Consider the following 21,599-nt stretch of genomic DNA (forward strand, 5'->3'; position numbering starts at 1 on the left):
TGAAGTTATTACAAGGCAGCCTACATACTTGCTTCACCAGCTGGATGACCTTTTTAAGGAGAAATCAACCCACAACTGTCTGCAGCGGCCAAGGTAACACTGAGAATGCTCCAGTAAGGAGCATAAAGGCAGGAAGAAGAGCAGCTATGACTATGAATTTATGGAAGCAGCTAAAGAAAATCAGCGTGCTAGCAACAAGAAAATCTCTCGCAAAAACAACTTAAAATGACTTTATTTTTTAAGTATATTAGCACAATATTTACAAAATCAGTTCATGTTTCATAAATAAAAACGATTTCTTCGGTAAAGACTATAGATCTATAGATATTTAAAATGTCTATATATTTATATATACACACATATGTACACACACAAATGAAAGCATACAGTTATCAACAACTTTGGTTTTAAATTACTGGTGGGAAAGGGCTGGCTGGGTGTACCAATGACTTTAAACTCTTGCTTTTAAATTCATACCTACAAGAAATCCAGCCCTTAACACAACAGGATGGTGGGTTTCTCCCATTTCTGGGGCAGTGTTTCTGCAGCCCACAGATGGCCACTGAGCTCCTCATGTTCTGACAATTCCTAGGAATAGCTTGGCCTGATCCCATGGTGACAGAGGGGTTCTGCTGCAGCTTGCTTAACAGAAGTTAACATAAAGCTATTATACGTAGTGGTTTTTATAAGGCAGAATACCTCAACAGAATTCCAGTTGATTTGGTTTTTCATTCCTCTGCTGCTAAGACTTTCAGCTTGCCAGAGGGAATCACTAGTTATAAACAGGGAGCACTGCACAGTACTTTATTAGAAAAATTTTTATACTGAATTGCTAAAGAAGAACCATCTCCCATCTTTAGCTAGAGATCACTGAGATTATGAAAAAACCTGTATCAAAAGATTTGTGTGTAAGAGCTCAGATCTTACATGAATATTCCACTGGACAAAGCAGGACAGTGAGTGTGAGCCATACATGCTTCTCCCATGTTTTATCGCATGGATGACCCTCTTCCCTATGTCCAACTCCCCTGATCCCACTGAGGGCTGGCCCATGGCTTGCTTTAAATGGCTCAATCCAGCAGCCTTGGCAAGAGGGACGATTACGACAGCACCTACTGTAAAATCAGACACCTCAATTTTGTTTTGTTGAATTCTCGCTGTGTCTCGGAGCTCAAGGTGCAGAGACCCAAATCCCTGCAACATACACCCAACAACATGGATATGAACCTTAGTTTGTAACATTCGACTCTGAGAAGTGCCAAATTACTCAGGATCTTTAAAATCATGGATTTTATTACATTACTGTTTGGCAACAGCTTTCCAAACCAAGTTTTAAGTTGTTAGAAGGAGAAAACCATGTGTGCCTTTGAAATACAGTACCTTAGTACAAACAGGAAACAGTGTCAAGATTTCTACAAAGCGTACACAAAGTCCAAGAGCAGCCAACTATATTGGAACAACTCTCAAAACAGCTGTAAAACATGGTAGAATCTCATGGAATGTGCAAGTCCTAGTAAACTGATTTTTAACTGCACCACTTAGATATATACAGAAACTGAGCTTCCTCACTCCTCATCAGCTCCTCCTACTTTTTATTTCATGTATTTGCGACATGATGGCAGCAGCACAAACTTGGGTCAGAAATTATACAGCTCTTTTCCATTCAAGAAAACAAGGTTTTAAAACTCTGTCAAAAATACACTAAATAGGACAAATCCTATTTTTATGAAGCATCCACGACTTTCACAAATTCACTGAGTTAAGAAAGCCTGAAATTGCTTCCAGTTCCACACACTGCACAACATGAACACACACAAGAACCACATTCAGCATTAAGATTACCAGCTCCTGTGCTCTGTAATTCCAGTGCTGAATTAGGCTCCAACAGCTGAGCAGTTTCTTATCAAAGGATACAGAGGAGGCACGGCGAGTCCTCTCACTGGACAAAAATATCAGCCACCAGAGCACACATGACTACTGTCCACAGAGAGGAATACTAATGTTTTATGTAATTAGAACTCTGTTAATAATTTCAGGAGAGCTGGGAGTAAACTTTGTACTTATGCAACTTTGTGCATAACATTTTATTTCTTTCTTTTTTATAAAAGTTTTGCTGAATGTCAGAAAAGATGTATTTGTACAATCTCTACTTCCTGCTTGTATCATACACATAAACCATACTTTGTCCATGCACACAAATAAAGAAAACAATAATCTAAATGGTATTGCAATCTCTGGGCTAAGCAGGCCCATTATCAAAGCAGTGACTAATGATAGTTTTTGAAAATAATACCACTAAGGATTACTGCAGGGAGACTCTGTTCTGGGCAAATAGTGCTTTTTATATTCTCACCCTCAACCATCCCACATACACCATAACAAAAGAAAATAAAGATCACATGTGGGCAAACACACATGTTCCTTGCTACAGCTGCTGTGACTATAAAATTATGTCATTTATATCAAAAGCACTTTTGCCACACATGCAAAACAACTAGATTCCTGAATTTCTTCTCGTTGAGTAGTGCATCTTCAAGGCCACGGTGTATCAACAACGGTGTACTTTTTGTATATGCATCACATAACTCTGCAGTTCTGGGAATTTAAAAAGAAAGAAAAAAAAAACATTGTTGTTCTTTCCAAACAATCTTTTGTGCTGCCTACACAAGTTACAGCTAAAGAATTTTATTTTCTTTTTCATTTCAAACTTTGAAAGCGTATTTAGCATTCAAGTAGTGGAAAAAGGTGTTACTAACAGCAAGTGATGTTTCAGCCTCTCCAGAACAGGAAGGTGGAAGCTGTTTGGAGCTCTCACTAGTGAACTGGAATAAGCTGAAGTGGCTCACAGGCTCAGCTGTCTGACCCATGCTGTCTATACTCTAAAGCTGGTTTACTTTCACATGCTATTTTGTAAGCTAGTCAGCTCCACCATCTGATTCATCCCTGCTTCAGTTTCTGTGTGAATTTTCCAAGTAGGGAGGTTAAGGTAGAAAGCAGGTAGAGCTCAGAAGGTTACTGCCTCCATCGTGTGAGTCAGAGCACTTGCCTTCCATCTGTAAAACCTTCTGTCCCTGGTTAGGAGCCATCTTTCAGAGCAGAAAAAGCAGACAGACTTCCAGCTCTACCCTTAAATGAAATGGGTAACTGGCAATTTCTGTGCTTTTGGAAGCTCTACCTTGGCATTAGAAGGTGAGTTTTCACAAGCATAAATAAGACCCAAGGGAAAAAGAGGCAACTTATTTAAAATTGCATCTTCAAGCAAACTCTGCCTTGTTCTTCAGCAGTATGAGGTAACTGCAGTGAGCCCATCCTGAGCTCCTGTCTGGTCTGCTCTGAATGCAATGGACTGGCAAATATCTGTTGTTTCCTGATCTCAAATGACTCTGTGAAGCAGTACCCAGTTCCAGGGCACATCCTGCCTTCCACTCTTCCCAGCTCAGACTATACTAACTGGTATATACATTTATCAGTGTCTTTATCAGACACCAGTGCAGTTGTCCTTTGTACTGTAGAAGTGCTTGTATTCCTGTTGGTTTAGAAAATAATTACACAGAGTATCTGGATGAACCATGTAATAGTCATAAGTAACACAAACCAAACAGTACATGGTATTTCTAAGGAAGCCTGTTTTTACAACTAACTCATACATCTTTTTCCAATTAGAGCTAACCAGTACCTCATATATTTCCACATCATCAATTCATGCCTCCTAGAAGTGGCATGGTATAAAAATATTTCAAGCAATCTAACAGATTTGGAGCAACCTTACTCTTTATCCCAAGCAGCAAAACTGCTTGTAACTGAATGCAGGAGTACTCTGCTAAGGATCTAGTGATGCCCCATGACAAGCTTGCTCAGTATCCAGGAAGAAACATAACTACAAACAGCATCAACAAATGCTTTTTTATCCTATTCCCATGAAAACTGTAGCTTCTGAATAGAAAGAATCAATGATACTGTTTTCATTTTCAAATCTTATCATCTAACCTAAAATTTAAGCTCTTCAATGAGAGCAATGTGAAAAACAATAAATTGAGTGAAATCTGATTGGAGTACAATCTAACAAAACCCAGAGAAATCAAGTAAAACTCAAAGAGGGGGAAAGGGAGAGAAAGTTACTTTTAAACCACTTCCTGTGAATTTCCATGGGGGACTACCAATGCAGAGAGAATGCACAGAGAAAGCTTATTTGTATCAACAACAAAAAAAACCCAAACAGAACAACCCAGCACCACGGAAACATTCCATGCATCTTAAATACTATATGAGCATAAAGGAAACAAAGCTATTTGACTTTCCACATTTGATCAGAAACATAATATTGCACAGCTCTCTCACTGAGTCATCCTCTTCACTGTTTAGGAATACACATTCCTCCCCCATGTTTGGTATAGGATACATGTATTCTTTCTTTTCAATTAAGTATAATTTGAATAAGACCAACACCTGCCCTGAAACCTGTCCTTCAAGTTTCATCAAATTAGCACTGGGTAACTAAAACATCAAAACCCTCAAATACCTAGCCATTAAAATAAATATCTGGAGATATATTTAGACTTACCATCATTCTAACATCACTCCTTTTGCATCTTTGAAAGTTAAACAAATGGATTAGTAAAGAGTGAAACAGCAAGAAATGCTTCATAATTAATATTCAGGTTAATTCTAAAATTCAGGTTAATTCTAAAATTCAGGTTAGACCTTGCTACTACTCAGCATGCCAATTAGTGAACATAATAGCAAAAAAAAAAATCAGTCATCCCTTTTCCACTGTAAATTTCCCTCACCCTAAGTGCTATCAGAGTTTCCCAACACCATGAGAGAGTTTCCCCAACCCAAAGAAATATGAAAAGAATAGAGTGGCAAAGATTGATTTTGCAATGATCATAAGTATTTTACCTAAATGAATCTTTATGAAGAGTTAACATCAATTTTCAAGACCAGTCCCTCTTTTTCCCCCTAAAAGCTGGACATTTTGCAAAGCAAAAAGGGTAGACATAGTATCGTGAGCTATTAAATTTGTCCTAAAACAATCAAACAATGCCACTGGCTAGCAAGCACAGTGGTGTAAAAAGGGAAGGCTGAAGCTGCAGGCAAAATTTCATCAAGAAATCATACTCTTACTGACTCACAGAGCCACGTAAGTTGCCACACTGATCTGCCATCTCAGTGCTGTGGTATTGGGAATTAGAAATATTGGTTCCATCTTTATCCATAATTAATCCCTTAAATAGAAGACAAGCCTTGAATATCACCTACCATTTAGTGGTTCTTCTACAGCTTTCTGCAAAACATTTAAAAATATATATATGTATAAAAAGCCTTCATGTTTACTTCTGGCTGGCCACAGTTAAATTACTCTAATTGACATATACAGTAAGTAGTGATTCTACAAAAACGAAGAAAGCTTAATGTTAATCAAATTAATGACCAAAGGTCTGAAAAAAAATTACATCAGTCAATAGCTGCATTCTCCAGGCTGTTTCCCTTACTGTGATGTTTAGCCAGATGAAATACCCCTAGGTGGCAGCGGAAGCCATGCAGATACTAGTTTTAAGCTCTAAAACCTAACTGATTATTTCTGCCATTTGATCAATGGTTAGTAACAAAGCAGCAGGACTAAAAAAAGAAAAGAAAATTAATAGCCAAGCAAATCAAGTGGAATCTCCTCAAAAAGAAATACACGACAGTTGTGCATTTAGTCTGGTAGACAATCATCAGAAACAACACACGCAATCTACAGAAATGCTAAAGAAAAAAATCAGCCCTTGGTTAAGATGGCAGACTTCAAAATACACCCCTTTTACCCCTCCAACTTAAGAAAATCTCAAGAATCGTTTTTTAAGTGTGCCCCTGTGTTAAAATGAAGTCCTTCAATATTAGGTTTTCCATAGTCTTTAGATGACACAGAATCAAAGTGTTTTCTTAAGATTACTTCACACCTATTTATTGCCTTAAAGCACAGCAACATGGGCTGAACAGGCCTTGATGGAAACAAGCAGCATATTAACACACCCCAATTTCCACCAGGTCTTTTTATATCAGCCATAAGTTCATCGACACAAATTACATCACTTGAATTCCTCTGTATCTAGCCCTCGGTTATCTGCAGCTGCAAGAAACATATTTGTACTTGCTGAGGTTTCCAATGACCTCTAAGTTTTAAAAATCACTTTTTATTTCATTCCTGTCCCCAATTAGGAGAGTAACATGATGTTCATTCCTGTGTTGCTATGGCTATTTTTTTATTTCTCAAATCCTTGCTGCCACGGAAGACCACCTTGTGAGCAGTGCAGTTCATAAAGAGAACAGAGTTCTCATCAAAGGATGCTATTTTGCATGCTGGTTTCTATCTCAAAGTTTATTTATAACCAAAACTAAGTTAAGAAAAAAGAAACCCCCTCTTGCCCCATTTACTTCCATTGTACAAGTAAATACAAGGAGGTTAGATAAAGGCAAGATTTCATTTTGAATTAAGCATATCTTCACTTCTCAGCTCATTTTTATAACATTATTATCTCTTAACCGCTTCAATTTTTTAACTCTGTTCACTTACATTCCTTCCATGAAGAAAGGCCAACTCTCTGAAACACTCTTTCCTTGAAATGAAAGTGGATGAGCAAAGGAAATAAAAAAAATTAAAAATCTCTTGTCCTAACTGCAGTCAGCTCTCACTGTTAGAAACCATCTTCCTTCAACAGCTGGTTCTCAGGCTCTAGACTGGAGACCTGAAAATGTGTTTTAAATGATGGCTGGCATCCAAAAGGTGGGATGAGCTAGTATTTGCCAGATCCCCCTGCTACAAGGAAGTTTTACAGTTGAGCTTCTTTCCTTGCTTCTGGAAAACACCAGAAATCAGGCAGTTCCCATTTATGGATCACTCAAAAGCACTGTGTAAGTCTGTGAAAATTACTGTTTTGGAAATTATTACTCTACAGTTCAAAACTACTGACTGAAAAACCTTCTTTAAAAAAAGCAAGGTATATTTCAATTTGTTCTGTGTTACCTAAAAGACAGACACTCTTTTCAGAAGGTCTCATCAAACTAAGGGGCATTATAGGACAATCAGAAAAAAGGTCAAGGCTATGCCATCTGTATAGCCAGGAACTGAAGAGAATATCAAAGGGTTCTGGAGTACAAGACCATAGGAAAAAATCTTCTAAGTCTTTCTTAGAAGCCACCTGGATACGTTGCACTCACCTTAATGAAAAAGAATTTCAATGAGGTGAGCAAAAGGTCTTCTAAAAATTCAGGGAAAGAGTGCCTTGTAAAAGAATGGCAAACTTCCCTTGACATCCACCACCTTTCAGTGACAGCAATGGAAACTCCACTTGGGCACAACAGTCGGAGTAGCCCTAGGTCAGGGTGGCAATTACAGTACCACAGACACACTCAATAGGGACAATGGAGACCACCAACTCACTCCACATTAGACATCTGTTACACAGCCAGAACTGTTGCTTGCTACCAACCTGGTCTGAATTCGAACTAGTGAAGAAAGGTTCAGTATCTCACTACAATCCCCTGAGCCATCTAGTCACCCCAAATTTATTAATTTTAAGCTTACCCCCGGACGAGGATGATCTTTCATTCTGGAACCTAAAATAATTACAAAAAAGTAACCAGGCAGATAAATAAATGTCATGATCAATCAAGTAAAAACACAGAACCATAGAACTGTTAAGACTTTCAAGAACATGAAGCCCAACCATTAACCCAGCACTGCCACCTTCACCACTAAACCACATCCCCAAGTGCCACACCTAGACATCACTTCCAGTGATGGTGATTTCACCATGTCCTGGGCAGCCTGCTTCAGTGCTTGACCACCCTTTCAGAGAAGAAATTTTTCCTAATATCCCATCTAGATTAAGCCTCCCCTGGCACTACCTGAGGCCATTTCCTCTCATCTTGTCAGTTGTTACCTAGGAAAACATAATCTACTGATAAAACTTGTAACAGAGTAGTACCACAAAACTGATGCTTCCCCTATCCAAAGTTACTTAATTTTATGATCTGCAAATTCTTAGAGCCTCTAAGCACTCTTCTGTTAGGGAACTAAATAATATTATCATGTATAGTGTGTGAATTGCCTCACTCATGCACTCAGCTCTAAAAGTGAATTAGTCTACTCACTATTCATTGTGCTTATTTTGGCATGCTATGATCTTCCCCAACAGTCACATTTGACTTCTTCAGCCAACATAATCAAACCACAAATGCAACATTTATGCAGACCAACAGCACACACCATTGAAGTCAATACTATACAAGTATATACAAGTAAACCAAAGTCAATTAAAAATACATTTATTGTTGTTATTAAAAGGCTTGATTAAAGTCTGCCATATTTTTGACTCATCTTCATTTATCTTGGATATCAAACATTAGGCATTCTGTCTTAATTTCTTCTTTACTGGAAATCCTCTCTGTCTCAGGGTCTATTTCTGGCCATGCCCACACCTGCTGGGCACACACTAAACCTGGGACTCTGCATGGTTCGGTGCAGACTCGAGACTGCTCTGATTGTGAACACTTCAGCAGCCTGAGTCTGGAAGCAATATATCCTCAACTGCACAGTTCTGAGCCCACAGAAGGTGGACAACAACAAGGTGTTCGAAGAGCTTTCATGCACAGCTCAAAACAAATGTCATTCTGACCCAACGTGCAGAATGCACACAGTGTTATGCTGTGGTGTGTCGGCATTCCAATCACATGGCATTGCTGTGTTTTGTTTATTTAGCAATCTTTAAATCTCTCATCTTTCTGAGATCTTATGAACAGACCAGTTTCTGAAACAAAGCTTTGTTATTCTTTTCTCCTGGATTTTAAAATTAAGCACAAGGAAAGCGAGGATTCACTAAAATGAAAGGTGTGCATTGTAATTGCTCTGATTTTAACCTACCTCTAACCAGTGCAAATCAGTAGGCAGATTCTGCATCTTTAAATCCATGTTTTGATAAACTTTTGTCACCACTGTCCCTCAACCCACTCTATAGAATCCCTGACAGCCTTTGCTCTCTTCATTCTAAGCTTCAGCTGGCCAGCTGTGTAAATGCACAACTTGAACAGCAACATCCCTGCTACAACTGAAACACTCCTACTTTGGAAACCTGGCTATGTTGACCTCTAAACAGTTTATGATGATAAACTTGGGGTTTCCTAACTCAAAATTCCTCACACACTCTATGAAACAAAGACAACACATACAGACATTTCAGTAATTTTTAAACTATGTAACTGAAATCACACTTTGTGCTCAAATGTCTACTTGAAAAGAAAATAATGCAGAATATTAGGTGCTACTTACCCATAATTAACACGTAAGCCAGACTAAGCAAACTTGCAATAGCCATAATAGCTAAGCCAGCAATCAGAACAGACCCATGTAATGGAGGACAGGCTGTGAAAAACACAATAAAAAAACCTGTATCAACTGGCAAAAAAAAGCACAAACTCTTATTTTCAGATATAACTGATTAGTAAAGTAAAGAAATGTGATAAAGACAGGCATGATTAATTTCGCCTTCAGAGCTACCCCAGAACTATCCCTGCATCTTTCTTTTTTTGTACACATTGTTTAGTGATACAGAGGAACTTCCTGATTTATCCTGCTTAGCTGAACTATTCTACTAGTTTAGGTACTTTATTGTCATTCACAGCAATTGACAACATTCTTTCATTAACTGTATTTTAAGTTTAAACTTAGATCTTCAATCCCAAATGTTTTGGACTATAATTGCATTAGATGACAGAATACAATACTGTTACTGATAAAAAAGAAAGGTAAGAAGAGCACAGAATATGTGGGTAGCTGTGAGGCAAATCCACCACAGGCAACAGGAGTGCTCCATGTTTACAGGGATAACAAGGCAGGAAGAGGCCATTACAACCCAACCATACTTCACTACTAGAATTCCTTGTTCTCTCTGATCCTCATTTTCAGGGATTTAAAAGTCATTACAACGATCTGTCAGCTCAACCCAGGATGAGCTGTTTCTACTGACACTTCAGGGTCACTGAGGTGAACTTCCAGAGATACAGATAACATCTACCATGTACGACCTGGGAGAAGAATGTCCTGAAAAACTAGGAACACTTTTCATTTATGAGTGTTATAAAAACACCCTCCAAAAAATCCTTGTATTAATGCTTTACCAGAAGCCTCTTTTCAGTTCATTTTGCTATTATAACTTACAAAATGTACAAATACTTCTATAAATACTAAACAATAGGAACAAAACTCAGATCACAACTCCACTGAAAGGGGTATCATTACATTCAGATTAGACAAACCTTTGAAAACCACTTCAAGAAGAAATAGGATGTAAATCCCCAATCAAATCAATCCCTAAAATGAAGAGTATCGGTACAAAATAATAAATCAGGAGTATAAAATGCCTAAAAGGGACACGAGTATGTATTCTCCTATTAAATATACTGCCATGGACAACTAGTCCTAAATTGACCCTTTTCTCTGCTGTAGGGTTCTCTGGTGGCAGGGGGAAGGCAGGGAGGGGACAAAGGGAGACCAGGGGCAGGGATAAGGGACATCACTGTGTGTGGTGTTTAGCTGGTGTTCCTTTACCACAGTGACAGTTTTCCAGTGATGAAACAGTGTCAGCCACAACCATACTTATAACAGCCCAAAAACACTTCCAAGTTCACTGTGTCTATATTTCCCTTCTTATTGTTTTAATGGTACTCATTGAAATATTCACGGGCTCAGCTGCACGCGAGCAAAGGTTAGCAAGGAATTTCTGATTTAATCACTGAACGTCAGAAAAATATTATTTAATTTCTAAATATCCTAGATCTTGGTAAGAGTAATAATAATAGTCGCCCAAAATCAAGATTAACATTCAAAATTAAAACAATTAACTTTTTTTTTTTTTAAAAAGCAGTTGCTCACAGAATGCAATCATGAAACTGATGTATGTAATACTGCCTTTCTTTCACCAGATAAAAAAGCATTAGCACAGTAGTCCTAAACTACATTTACAGAAGTTACTAGCTAACATTCCACGTAGTGAAGCCATTTTCACAAAATTTTAGTGTTAGAAATAAACAAGCATCAGGTGTAGACCAAAGTAAAAAGCACACTTTCAGAAGAAGACAAATTGCTTACCTGGGACACACAGTGCAAAACCAACCACGGCAATTATATAACCAAGAAGTTTCAAACCTATCAGAGCCAACGTTGCCTGCGGTAGACTGTCAAAAACTGGGAGAAAAAAGAAAATTATCAAGTTTAACTACAGAAACATAAAAGGTAAATAATTCACATAAAGCTGGAAATCATACTCTCCAAATTCTAAGCTCAGCCAGTCAGTGTGATAACAAAACTCACGAGTCACTGCAAGTCAAGGCTCTTGTATGTATACATATACATAGAATTATGTGTATGTAAGTAACATTATAAACAAACTACAAGCAGAAAAAAATGGAACACACACATTTTCAGAGCTAGTTATTCAACCCAGTCCCTAGACCCAAGAAGGGAGAGCAGAAATCATTCAGATGTGCTACCCTAAATCTCATTGTTCAAGTAGGTAACTCCTACTTCTTCCCTGAAGCAACTCAGCCCAACAAACACAGGATAAACATTTTGTTTTGAGATACTAGAAATGTGATGAACCCAGAATGCTATTGTAGCACCTGTTTATATAAATGAGAATATTTTGTAGATTATGGGAGTAGCTCAGTTTTTTCTATCCATGTGTTAGTGAGTAAATAAATACTCACCAGTTCCAAACATGACATACTGAAGTGGTACCAAAATCACAGCAGGGATTACAGTAAGGCCAAGACCAGCTTGACTCTGTACAGTATAGCCATCTGAAAAATTTTATGTGGGAATTAGTAAAACCAAAATTGTTAATTGCATTAAAGCACAAAGGAACAAACATAAATCATTAGTATCACCAAGTTTCTTGGGTTCAGAAAGAAATGCCACTGAAGCACCAGAAGTTATTTTGTAGTTCCTAATATTCACCCAAGGCAGTAGTATAGAAAATATGCACAAATCTGGAGTCTGTATCTTCCTAGGATCACTTGAGGGCCTGACAACCCCAATGCTGTTTCTGTAGCAGTCTGTATATTTTTTTATTTATTATTTAAAACTTAGTGGATGGCAATTAATAGGTGGAACTAACTTCCATACTACAGCACAGAAGAGATTATTTTCTGTAGTTATTCCCTTAGATTAAGAGAGCAATTTTAATTGCTTACCTTGGACAAAAAGAGCAGTGCCTACACCAGCTACAACTGCAAAGATGACAAGTGCTACAATACTGCACACTTTCCGCTGAGATTCAATTTCATACTTTAATCCTTAAAGAGACAGAGAGGAAAACAATCAGACATACAGATTCTCTCACTAAAATACACAGATTTATGATTAGGACTGTTCCTAAATAAAGAAACTCAAACTCCTAAAAATTAAAACTGTACATATTCCAAGATGTAATTTTTTTGTTTTCATTGTTTGGTATGCTTAATATGACTTACTCAGAAAAATGACACCTGGCATCGATGCTCTAGTCAAATTCTTAATTTCTCCTTCCATACAATTCAGGTGATACGTTATCAGAATAACTTTGGGACATGGCACAGGTTAATCCAGGTACATACTGCTGACATTTGAATATTACAGTGAATTTGTTACTCAGGTGAGCATCAGCAGTGATTTAGAAATTCCAGGTTTCATTCTCTTCCTCATGACACTGTGTGAGCTCAGACACATCACCTCTGTCCCCAAAGGAACTTAAATCCTAAAAGACAATCCTGTAAACAAAACCCCCCAAAAAACCCCACCTCAAACAAACCAACACAACATCCCCCAACCCACAAAATGAAGAAAACATACATTCCCAAGTATTACACAGAAAAATCATGCCAAATTTAACAACCTATCTAAAGGCATAAAGTACCATTAGTGGATTCCCAGGTTATCTAAAAGAATACAAATTACAGTAAAAAAATGCACTCAAAAAAAAAAAAATCCTGATAAACAGTAAGTACACCCATATTTATTAAGTTACAGGTAGCACAACTCTTTTCCCCACAGAGGCCAAGACCTTTCCAGGAATTTCCCAGGTGCAAAAACATCCAAGCATGCTGAAATTACTCATATAAAATGACAGAGCTTCTCCATTAAATTATTACTTCCCTAAAAATGTTGAAGTTCTGATACGAATGCAGGACAATGACAATTCCTGAACAGATCAGATGATCCCTATACCATTATAAATTACAAAAATCAGGAGTATAACAATAAAGAAATAAAATACTTTTAAAAAACAGGTATTAGTTTTCAACCTTTGAGCATGTATGGACCTTTGAAGAATCACATAACACTTTCAGAGATTCATGAACAAGTAATAAAGGAAGTTATATATAGATGGCTGAATATGTATGTTATTATTAGAAATCACTCAGTGCAATTTCTTTGTTTCTTATGGACTTGACTCTAGCTGAAATGTTTCTTTTTTAATTTGTTTTTTAGAAGTCAAAAAATTGAAAAAGGCTGAAAAATCTCAAGAACTAATGTAACAAACTGCACCATCTGAAAGACCAGGACATAAAGCACACTCCACATTGCACAGGTGTTGGACACACTAGTGTATAAAGAACATCTAAGGTTGTCTGACACTGGTGAATGAATGCAGTGCCTCTAAAAACATTTAACAAAATCACTGATGTCAGTGTTAAACTGTAACCCAGCCAGTGCTGAAAGACTAATGAGAAGTTTTACATCAAGAAGAGAGCACCCCATCCTTCTTTCATATTGATTCTATGACTATATAATGAAACATTTTTTAATTATTCAATAATGTCAATGTGAATCATTAGTGAAGAAAAGCTTTACACACACCATGTCTCTATGTATTATCTGGATCAATTCCCACACATCTTTTAGATGTGAGCACCATCTTTCATTTTACATGGATGCCTTTACGCACAGAAGTGATTTCAGGACAAATCAGTAACTGCAAAGAATTAAAGAGTCAATACTTACCAATAAAACTTAACTGAGCTGCACACAAAATAACAAGTACACATATCAATGATATGATGACAGCCCTTTCCACTAGAAGGAACCATGATCCTAGAGAATAAGCAAAGAAAAACAGTAGGAAGAGAACAAAAGCTTTATATTTATCGTTCCTCTTAGGCTATGCCCTAGATTGCTATATGTCATTTAGTATTAAGAATCACAATAGGCTAAGAAACCTATGTCCTCTACCTATGTATTTTTCTCCCTGATCTTCTGTGTGACAACCTACCTTTTCAGTACTTCCAGTTACCCCAGTATTTCCCAACTGGAAGTCTTAACCTTCACTGGAGCAGAGAATATGCTGGTGCTAATTTTCAGCACTACAAGCTACTGAATTTGTGGGAAAAAAAAATATCTGTAAATCAGAAAAAACAGTGTACTTAGGCTAAGCAGAGAAGATATGAGAAGTCCAATTTGATGCTTCCTCACCTATTCTATTCTGAGTGGTGGTAACTCTGAAAAAAATCCTGATGCATAGTAAGCAACACAGGAGCTAGCCTAAGTGAGAGGGCAACAGTGCCTTTGTAATTCTAGGTCTTCCCAACATCATCCATTTCGGCTTTTCCCCTGCATTTTGGATGCCTTAGGCTGTTCAGTCAGTCATACTTTAAGACCCTGTAAGCCACCTTCCAACATAAAATTCTGAAAATATCTCCACTGAACTAGAAAATGCAGTTAATTCCTGCATCTCTGTTCATATCTTCATTTAGACTCACTCACTGGAATCCAAAGTCTCCATTTCTTACGTTACACTTGCCACCTTTCCTCTGCCTGCCCATCTGCTTCCAAAGAAACTTCTAATCGTCATTAAGATGCATATTTGTCACATTTTTTCTCCATATATAAAAGTTGGATCTGTAGCTCCAGAAACACGTAACTAAGCAGGAATACATCACAACTTTCAATGCCAAGTAAATACCCTGAGGACAGCTTTTAAATTCACAAATTTCCCTCTTTCCCTTCCCTCCCCTCCTCCCTCAAGAGGTCACAGGACAAGATACAGTGCATACAACAGAAATGCAAGGCAAACACTAAGCTGAAGGCAAGAAAATGGAAAAATATCAGCCAGCTTCTTAATCGCCAAAACAAGGTTAATTTAATGCATTATTTGAAGGAAGGCTTTTTGCTTCATTTGCAATTTTTAAAAGGCAACTAATATTGAACAGTAACTTCAATGCACAGAGGCCACTCTCTGGATAAGCCAATTGCTAGTGATGCTGTTTGATGCAACTGAGAATAATTAAAGAAAGTATCTGCAAGCAGAGACTCTGAGCAACTTCACTTCCTCTGTAGCATTTCCAGCTGACACTTCAGGTATTACCAAGAAGCCTGGTATCTGCCAGGGCTTCAGCATGCAACACAGAACCACGTGGGTCCAGTCCTAGAGTCTGAGAGAACTTACTGTACAGAACTGCAGACACATGCAACATGCAAGAAAGAGGAACTGCTGAATGCATTTTCCTGGCAATATACTTCCCTTACTCAGGTGCTTCTTAGTAATCAACTAAACTCTTGGCATAAAGTAGCATTTTGACAGCCAATATAGGCAGTCAGTTCCAAGCTAAGAAGAGAGACTTCCAGACTGGGGAGAAAGAAGAGTGAAGACAAAAGGTAAAAGGGAAAGGAAACAGGGGAAGAAGAGAAGGAAGAAAAGAAGAAACGAGAAGGAGAGGGGAAGAAGAGAAAAAGCAGCAAGAGATGATGAAGAGAGGAAAAAGAAAAGAAAATAGGGACACTTGACAGTCACTCTCCTGATCAGGAAAGAGTGTGTGTGCACAAAGAAGAGGGCACTTGCACAGAAATCTTCCTCACTTTGCTACCCACTGCCTAGATGAATCCAGGAATTCCAAAATTTCTCTAAAGAGAGGGAGGATAGTTTGCTCTTGTATGACTATCTTCGTAAAAGCATCAATTGGAACACATTAGTAGTGACAGGATAAATTCATTGCTCAGAAATAACAGTGTGAAGACTGGTACAGAATTTCCACTACCCACTAACCATTTTCAAAACTCACTTGCTACACTTTCTTCTATAAGCTTACTGTCTCAAGAGTTTCTCTAGAACACTGAGGAGGAGCAAGCAGCAAGCAGTTTTGCCAAAGAACTGGAAGAGAGAGAGCAAGCGACTGTGTTACCTCCAGCTACATCCTCAAGCCTAAGTTTTACATTTTCTAGCATATACTCTCAAACCTAATGTGACCTCCAAACTAATAATGTTTCACTAACCACATTTTTCCTCTGGTGTTTCGTCGCCGCAACTGACAACTAGAAAATGAAATTAGAAAAGTTGTATCAGTTTCCTGCTTTGTTGTCTTTAGACCAATTTCAAAATTACAAACACAGGGAAAATAAAACTTGCAAATGGGACTTGATTCTACTAAATTCTCAAGCCTTACTTCCTCTTCTGGAGCTTAACACGGAATGGCATAAACAGTCAAAAGAGGCTGAGTAACCTGTAAGAGAATGAAGGAAACAAACTGCGTATACCTCTTCCCCTGTTTTTGCAGTGCTCTAAAAAATGAACGATTTTGTAGCATCTTCACTTTCAGAGGCTGTGCCCCTCTCAATTTCAGGATCACATCTGCTTTGCAGGATATACAGTTAACTCAAAAACTAGACCCAGCTGAGAATTACACAAATGTCTGCAGCAGAACACAAGGAACATCTGTTTGGGCTTCACAAAATATTTTATTGTGAAATGCAAAAACTAAGAGCAAAATGAAACAAAATTCTAGAGTGCATGGGTAAGACCCCATGTGTTGCACATATGTAACACATTCAGTGCTTCTGAGCAGCTCTCCAGAGGCAAGTCTCCTATGCAGAACAGATAAACAGGGCACACCTATGTCCAGCAAAACTGTCACATCTGCAGAGCACTGGACAGAGCACACATGTACAGCAGAACCCATTATCCAACAGCTGAGATGGAGAACGTGGGCTGGGACCAACAAGATAAAGTAAGACAGCTCTCTAGATGAGAAATTAATTTAGTGAATTTCATTTAACATCACTTTAAACACCGTCTTTTGAAGGTGACATTTAATGTTAGAAAACCATAACAAGTTAGCATCTAGCAGTAGCATTTTCCACCTGACTAGAAGGTGAAAACTCACCTCAAAACTGAAAACTGCCTTCCTTCAGTTTGAGTTTAAGAGCTCTTAAAGCAGAATTTCTATTAGTTCTACCTGTAGTTTTCCAGAAGAGTTAAAGATTGCAAGAAGCAATTCCTCCAAGAAAAGATGTCTGCAGCCACTGTGATGGATGTATATATTTCAGTACTACAAAGATGTTAGGAAGGTGATCAGAAATATGTAATCCTGTAACATGAGACTGCTGAATATATCAGCACCTGTATCATCAAAAAGATGTGGGAAAGCACAGATTTTCCTGTATTAGACCTAAATCACTCTCAGACATTATTACAGAATGAAAAAATGTGTTCAAATCTTTCCCATGGATGCACTCCCCTCTAACTTAAACCAACATAACCAGTATTAGGTAACAAGTTAGAAGGCCTGGGTGCTACATTTTTTGTATTTTCACTTTAAAGGAATACATTGCCATGTTCATTATTTTTCTCTTCCCCTTAAGATTTTGCTTGCTTTCCCTCCCAACAGGTTTTGAAACAATAGCAGGCAACTCACCTGAGCTGTCTCTAAGTTCCATTCTTGTTTCTCCTTCTCTGGCCAGTTCTGTTACTTCACAGCTGTAATTTCCAACAGTTGCTTCTGCAGTGCTGAGCACCAGCGAGGCCACACCCTTGGTTAAATCCGCCGGGGACAACAATCTTGCTGATGGAAACGATGGATGTAACTTAAACTCCTTTGTTTTTCCACTGTAAGAAAAAATGATTTCTCCTTGCCTCTTCCATGTAACAAACATGACATCTTCCTTGTTCTCCTTTAGATTAGTCACATAACAAGGTAAAACTACAGTTTCATTACAGTTATTTTTTTCTACAATATCTGTCCCAACAAGTGTCAACTGGGCAGAACCTGTAAAGAAAAATGAAAATTGACACATTCAGAGTTATTTCTTAATACTCGAGAACAAAGAAAAAATAATGACAGGTTGGGAAAACAAAACAAAGTCTCCCACAAAACCACAAAAAGAAAACCATGCTTTAGGGAATTAATAGAAGATGGAAAAAAGGCATTATTGTAATTTACTTACTCCTCTACACAAACTCAGCCATTCTCACATCCGCTTAATGTATAGATACCGTAACACACCAGAAATTAAAAAAAGGTTTGGATTGCCATTTACTTGGATACTTCTAAAATGCCACACGCAGAAATGCTGCCTGGTTTTTGCAGAGCACACACATGACATTAACCATAGGCTGACCCACTGATTCCGTTTTTTGCTGCTGATCACACGGGTGTCTAGAAACTGGAGTCAAGGCATCAGCTCCATACAAGCTTCCTTTACAGTTCATTAAGGACACAGGGGAAAAAAGTCTCACTTTTACACTTCTGAGAGAAGGCAGGCAGGGCATCTTAGTCAAGAAAGCTTTGTCATTTGTTCCTTCTCATCTCTGAAGGTGGAGCCAAATACCCATAAGGTTTAGATAATTTCTTGCAAATTCTCTCCTTTTTCCTTTCCAATGGAGAAGGTGCACACACAATACCATACATTAAATAAGATTATTACTTCATATTTGAGTGCATATACAACGAAATTGAAAATGGAGAATTTGTAAAAAATTAACAACCTGTGTTACAAATCACTGTGACCAATCTAACAATGGCATTCATTGCAGATAAGGAAAAATTAGCACCTCACAGGATTATGTTACCACTGCTGGGTTTTCCCCTCTCTCTCCCACACCACATCACAGTTCTAAAACAGTAGTACTGACTGACCACTGTTTCAAGACCGACTGTGACAGGATTTTACCAGAAATGAAGATCCATTTATCTGCTCTTGAGAATATAAAGAACCATAACATCAGTATAGAAATTACACCAGGAACGAGGAGAGGTTAATTAAACTCGCTTGGCGGTAAGCTATGAAGGCTCTGAATATTTTATTTTCTCTATTTTTCCTTGAGTGAAATCATAACAAAGTTTAATAGCTTTCTTAATAGTAATTGCTTCCCAAAGTCCCAGAGACATTAATAATGCAAAATGCTTTACTATATCCATCTGACAAAACCAAATATGAGAAAAAATATGTAAAACAAGACAATCCCTTAATACTGTAAGCACTGAGACTTACAAACTGAAATAGCTCAAGGGACTTCAGGAGAACTGCTGATACATCTATAAAACCAGCTCAAAATGATGATATGTATTTAATGACTAAACTTAATTAGGGCAAGATAGAAAGGAAAAAAGGGAAGAAAAAAAATCAATAAAAGTTATGTCACTATTTGCAGTAGCTCTTTTTTTTTTTCCCCTCAAATCAAGAGTCTCAGATCACATTTAACAAGCATTCCTGTTTTAAATATTGCTTTAATACTCTCACACGGGTTCCTGGATTACTACTGAATATCAAAAGCTTATAATAAACTGGCTCTGTATATATTATGCATGACAGCACAATAAAGGAAGAAGTATTCTCTGGTTTACTCATTGTCTTGCATTTTTAGACTAATAAAAGCAACAAAAGCAGAACAAAGGGAAACTGTACACAAACCTCAACCTATGCCCTAATAAAAAAACAGAAAGCCACAATTAAAACCTTCAACTGCTCTTTGTAAAATACATTTCACATCTGTTTCATTTTAAATCGCTATAAAAACTGTTTTGGGTTTGTTTTTCTTTTTCAAAGCCAGCACATTTACAACTTTGGAGAATTCGTTCACCACTGGCTCCATTTCACCGAGAAAGCTGATTTCCAACTAAAGGATATACTTCCAAGTATTTACCAAAGTAAATAAAACCCCCATCCATCTCTAGGGAATTAAACCACCCTGATGAAAACCTTCTCCCCGCTACTGGCACAGAGGGCGGGGAGCTGTCAGTGCCTGACCCCAGGCTCTGCGGTGTGCAGCCAGTCCATGCGAGCCGGCACGCTGCGCCTGGAGCCGAGCCGCTCCAGCAGCCAGCCGGGCGGGAACGGGCAGCAGCCACACAGGGATCTGCGGCTCTGCCACCCGCCCCTTCCAGGGAACAGCTCGTGTGCCTGCTCTCCCACTAAAGGGAGCCCGGCTGCTTCCTGCGGATGGTACTTCTACTGTGAATTTCCAGCAATTCTGGTGCTATAAGGAAGCCAACGGAACCCTCTGCCAATAACTGCCAAATCCTGCCGGCAGTGCACTACTGGGTGGGCTCCTGGCCTCCAGCTTTCTCGTGGATTCTCACCTTAGAGGTGTCACATGAGGGTGACAAATTCAGAGCCTTACACTAAGCAGCGTGGGGGCTCCTGAAGAATTTGCGGTTGCGAAGCTACCACAGAAAGGTTGCTGAAAATGACACATGCAGTGCAAATCGGGAACTGCTGCACAGGGTTGACAAAACTGGTTAAGTTTGGTCACTGCACCTGATGGGAGCCTGCTCTTCTCATCGACTGCAAACCATGCTGGGGCACTCGGCATTCAAGCCAGTCTCCTCCTAACTCCAGAACCCAGAGTGGAATTTTCGACACTAGCTTTAAACACGCAAGCTCCGATGCGCTGCTTACAGACAGAACAACTCTACGGCACCTGCACCTCGGTGGGAGCGCCGCAATTTTATTAGCTGTCCTCCCACCGAGTTTCTGTTTCTGTTTCTCAAGGCAGAGAAACAGGAACTTAAGACTGTGCGATGTCAGCTGCACATCGACAGCACGCAAACCTAATTTTAACGATCGAGAAACGCCGTCAATCCTAGACCCTGTGCAGCAGGGGAGCAGTCTGACTGTTTCAGGAATGCACACTGAGCTGAGCTGCCCTAAGGCACAGGGAGGCGAGGAGCAAAGCTCTGGGCACGGTGTCCTTCCTCTCCCCCGCAGCTTCTGCGGGAAGCAGTCCCCCGCCGGCCCCGGGGAGGATGCGGGAGCGGCGGGGGCTGGATGAGTGTTTTGTGTGCGTGTGCGTCCGCTCCTTCCCAAAGGATGGCGAGCTGCCGCTACGCACCCGCAGTCCCACACGCGCCTGCTGCCAGCAGGGACACCCGGGAGCTCCGGGCACAGGCGCCCCGAGTTCCCGCTCCGAGAGGCGGCAGGACGGGCGGCAGCCGCTCCGCTCCACCCCGCTGGCCCCGGCCCCCGCCCGCCCCTCCCCTTCCCGCGGGCCGCGGGGGTGGCTCAGCCCTTCCCTCGCACCCCGGGGGCCCGCCGGGGACACCGCCGGGGCACCCATGCCGGGAGGCGGGAGAGCACGGCAGGCGCCTCAAGGCGGTGGCCGCGGCCTCGGCCGGAGAAGTCAGGACGCCAAGGGAAGGGGAAGGCGGGCGGGAGGGAGGGCTGCGACGGGCACTCACCTGCGCTCAGGGCGCCGAGCAGCACGGAGGCGGCCAGCAGCCACATGGCGGAGCGGCGGCGGCGGCGCGGCCGGGCGCAACGACAGCTCGAGCAGCTCCGCAGCGGGCGAGCGGCGCAGGAGGAGGGGCCGAGC

The 21,599-nt window shown here is 39.7% G+C and overlaps 1 protein-coding gene across 1 annotated transcript; it reads right to left on the reverse strand.

Moving 5' to 3' along the window:
• Window positions 1-203: 203 nt before the first annotated feature.
• On the reverse strand, window positions 204-21,597 carry CD47 (CD47 molecule). Its single transcript, XM_085072818.1, is given in 12 exon segments — window positions 204-2,571; window positions 2,573-2,595; window positions 5,260-5,284; window positions 7,568-7,599; window positions 9,311-9,403; window positions 11,129-11,224; window positions 11,746-11,838; window positions 12,232-12,333; window positions 14,021-14,110; window positions 16,286-16,324; window positions 17,704-18,054; window positions 21,466-21,597. Coding segments are annotated over 12 exon segments (1,029 nt in total). The 5' UTR covers window positions 21,512-21,597; the 3' UTR covers window positions 204-2,532.
• Between the last annotated feature and the right edge of the window lie 2 nt (window positions 21,598-21,599).

Source organism: Lichenostomus cassidix, chromosome 1 (genome assembly GCF_008360975.1).
Source record: "Lichenostomus cassidix isolate B80296 chromosome 1, HeHo_3.0, whole genome shotgun sequence".
NCBI classification, from domain to species: Eukaryota; Metazoa; Chordata; class Aves; order Passeriformes; family Meliphagidae; genus Lichenostomus; species Lichenostomus cassidix.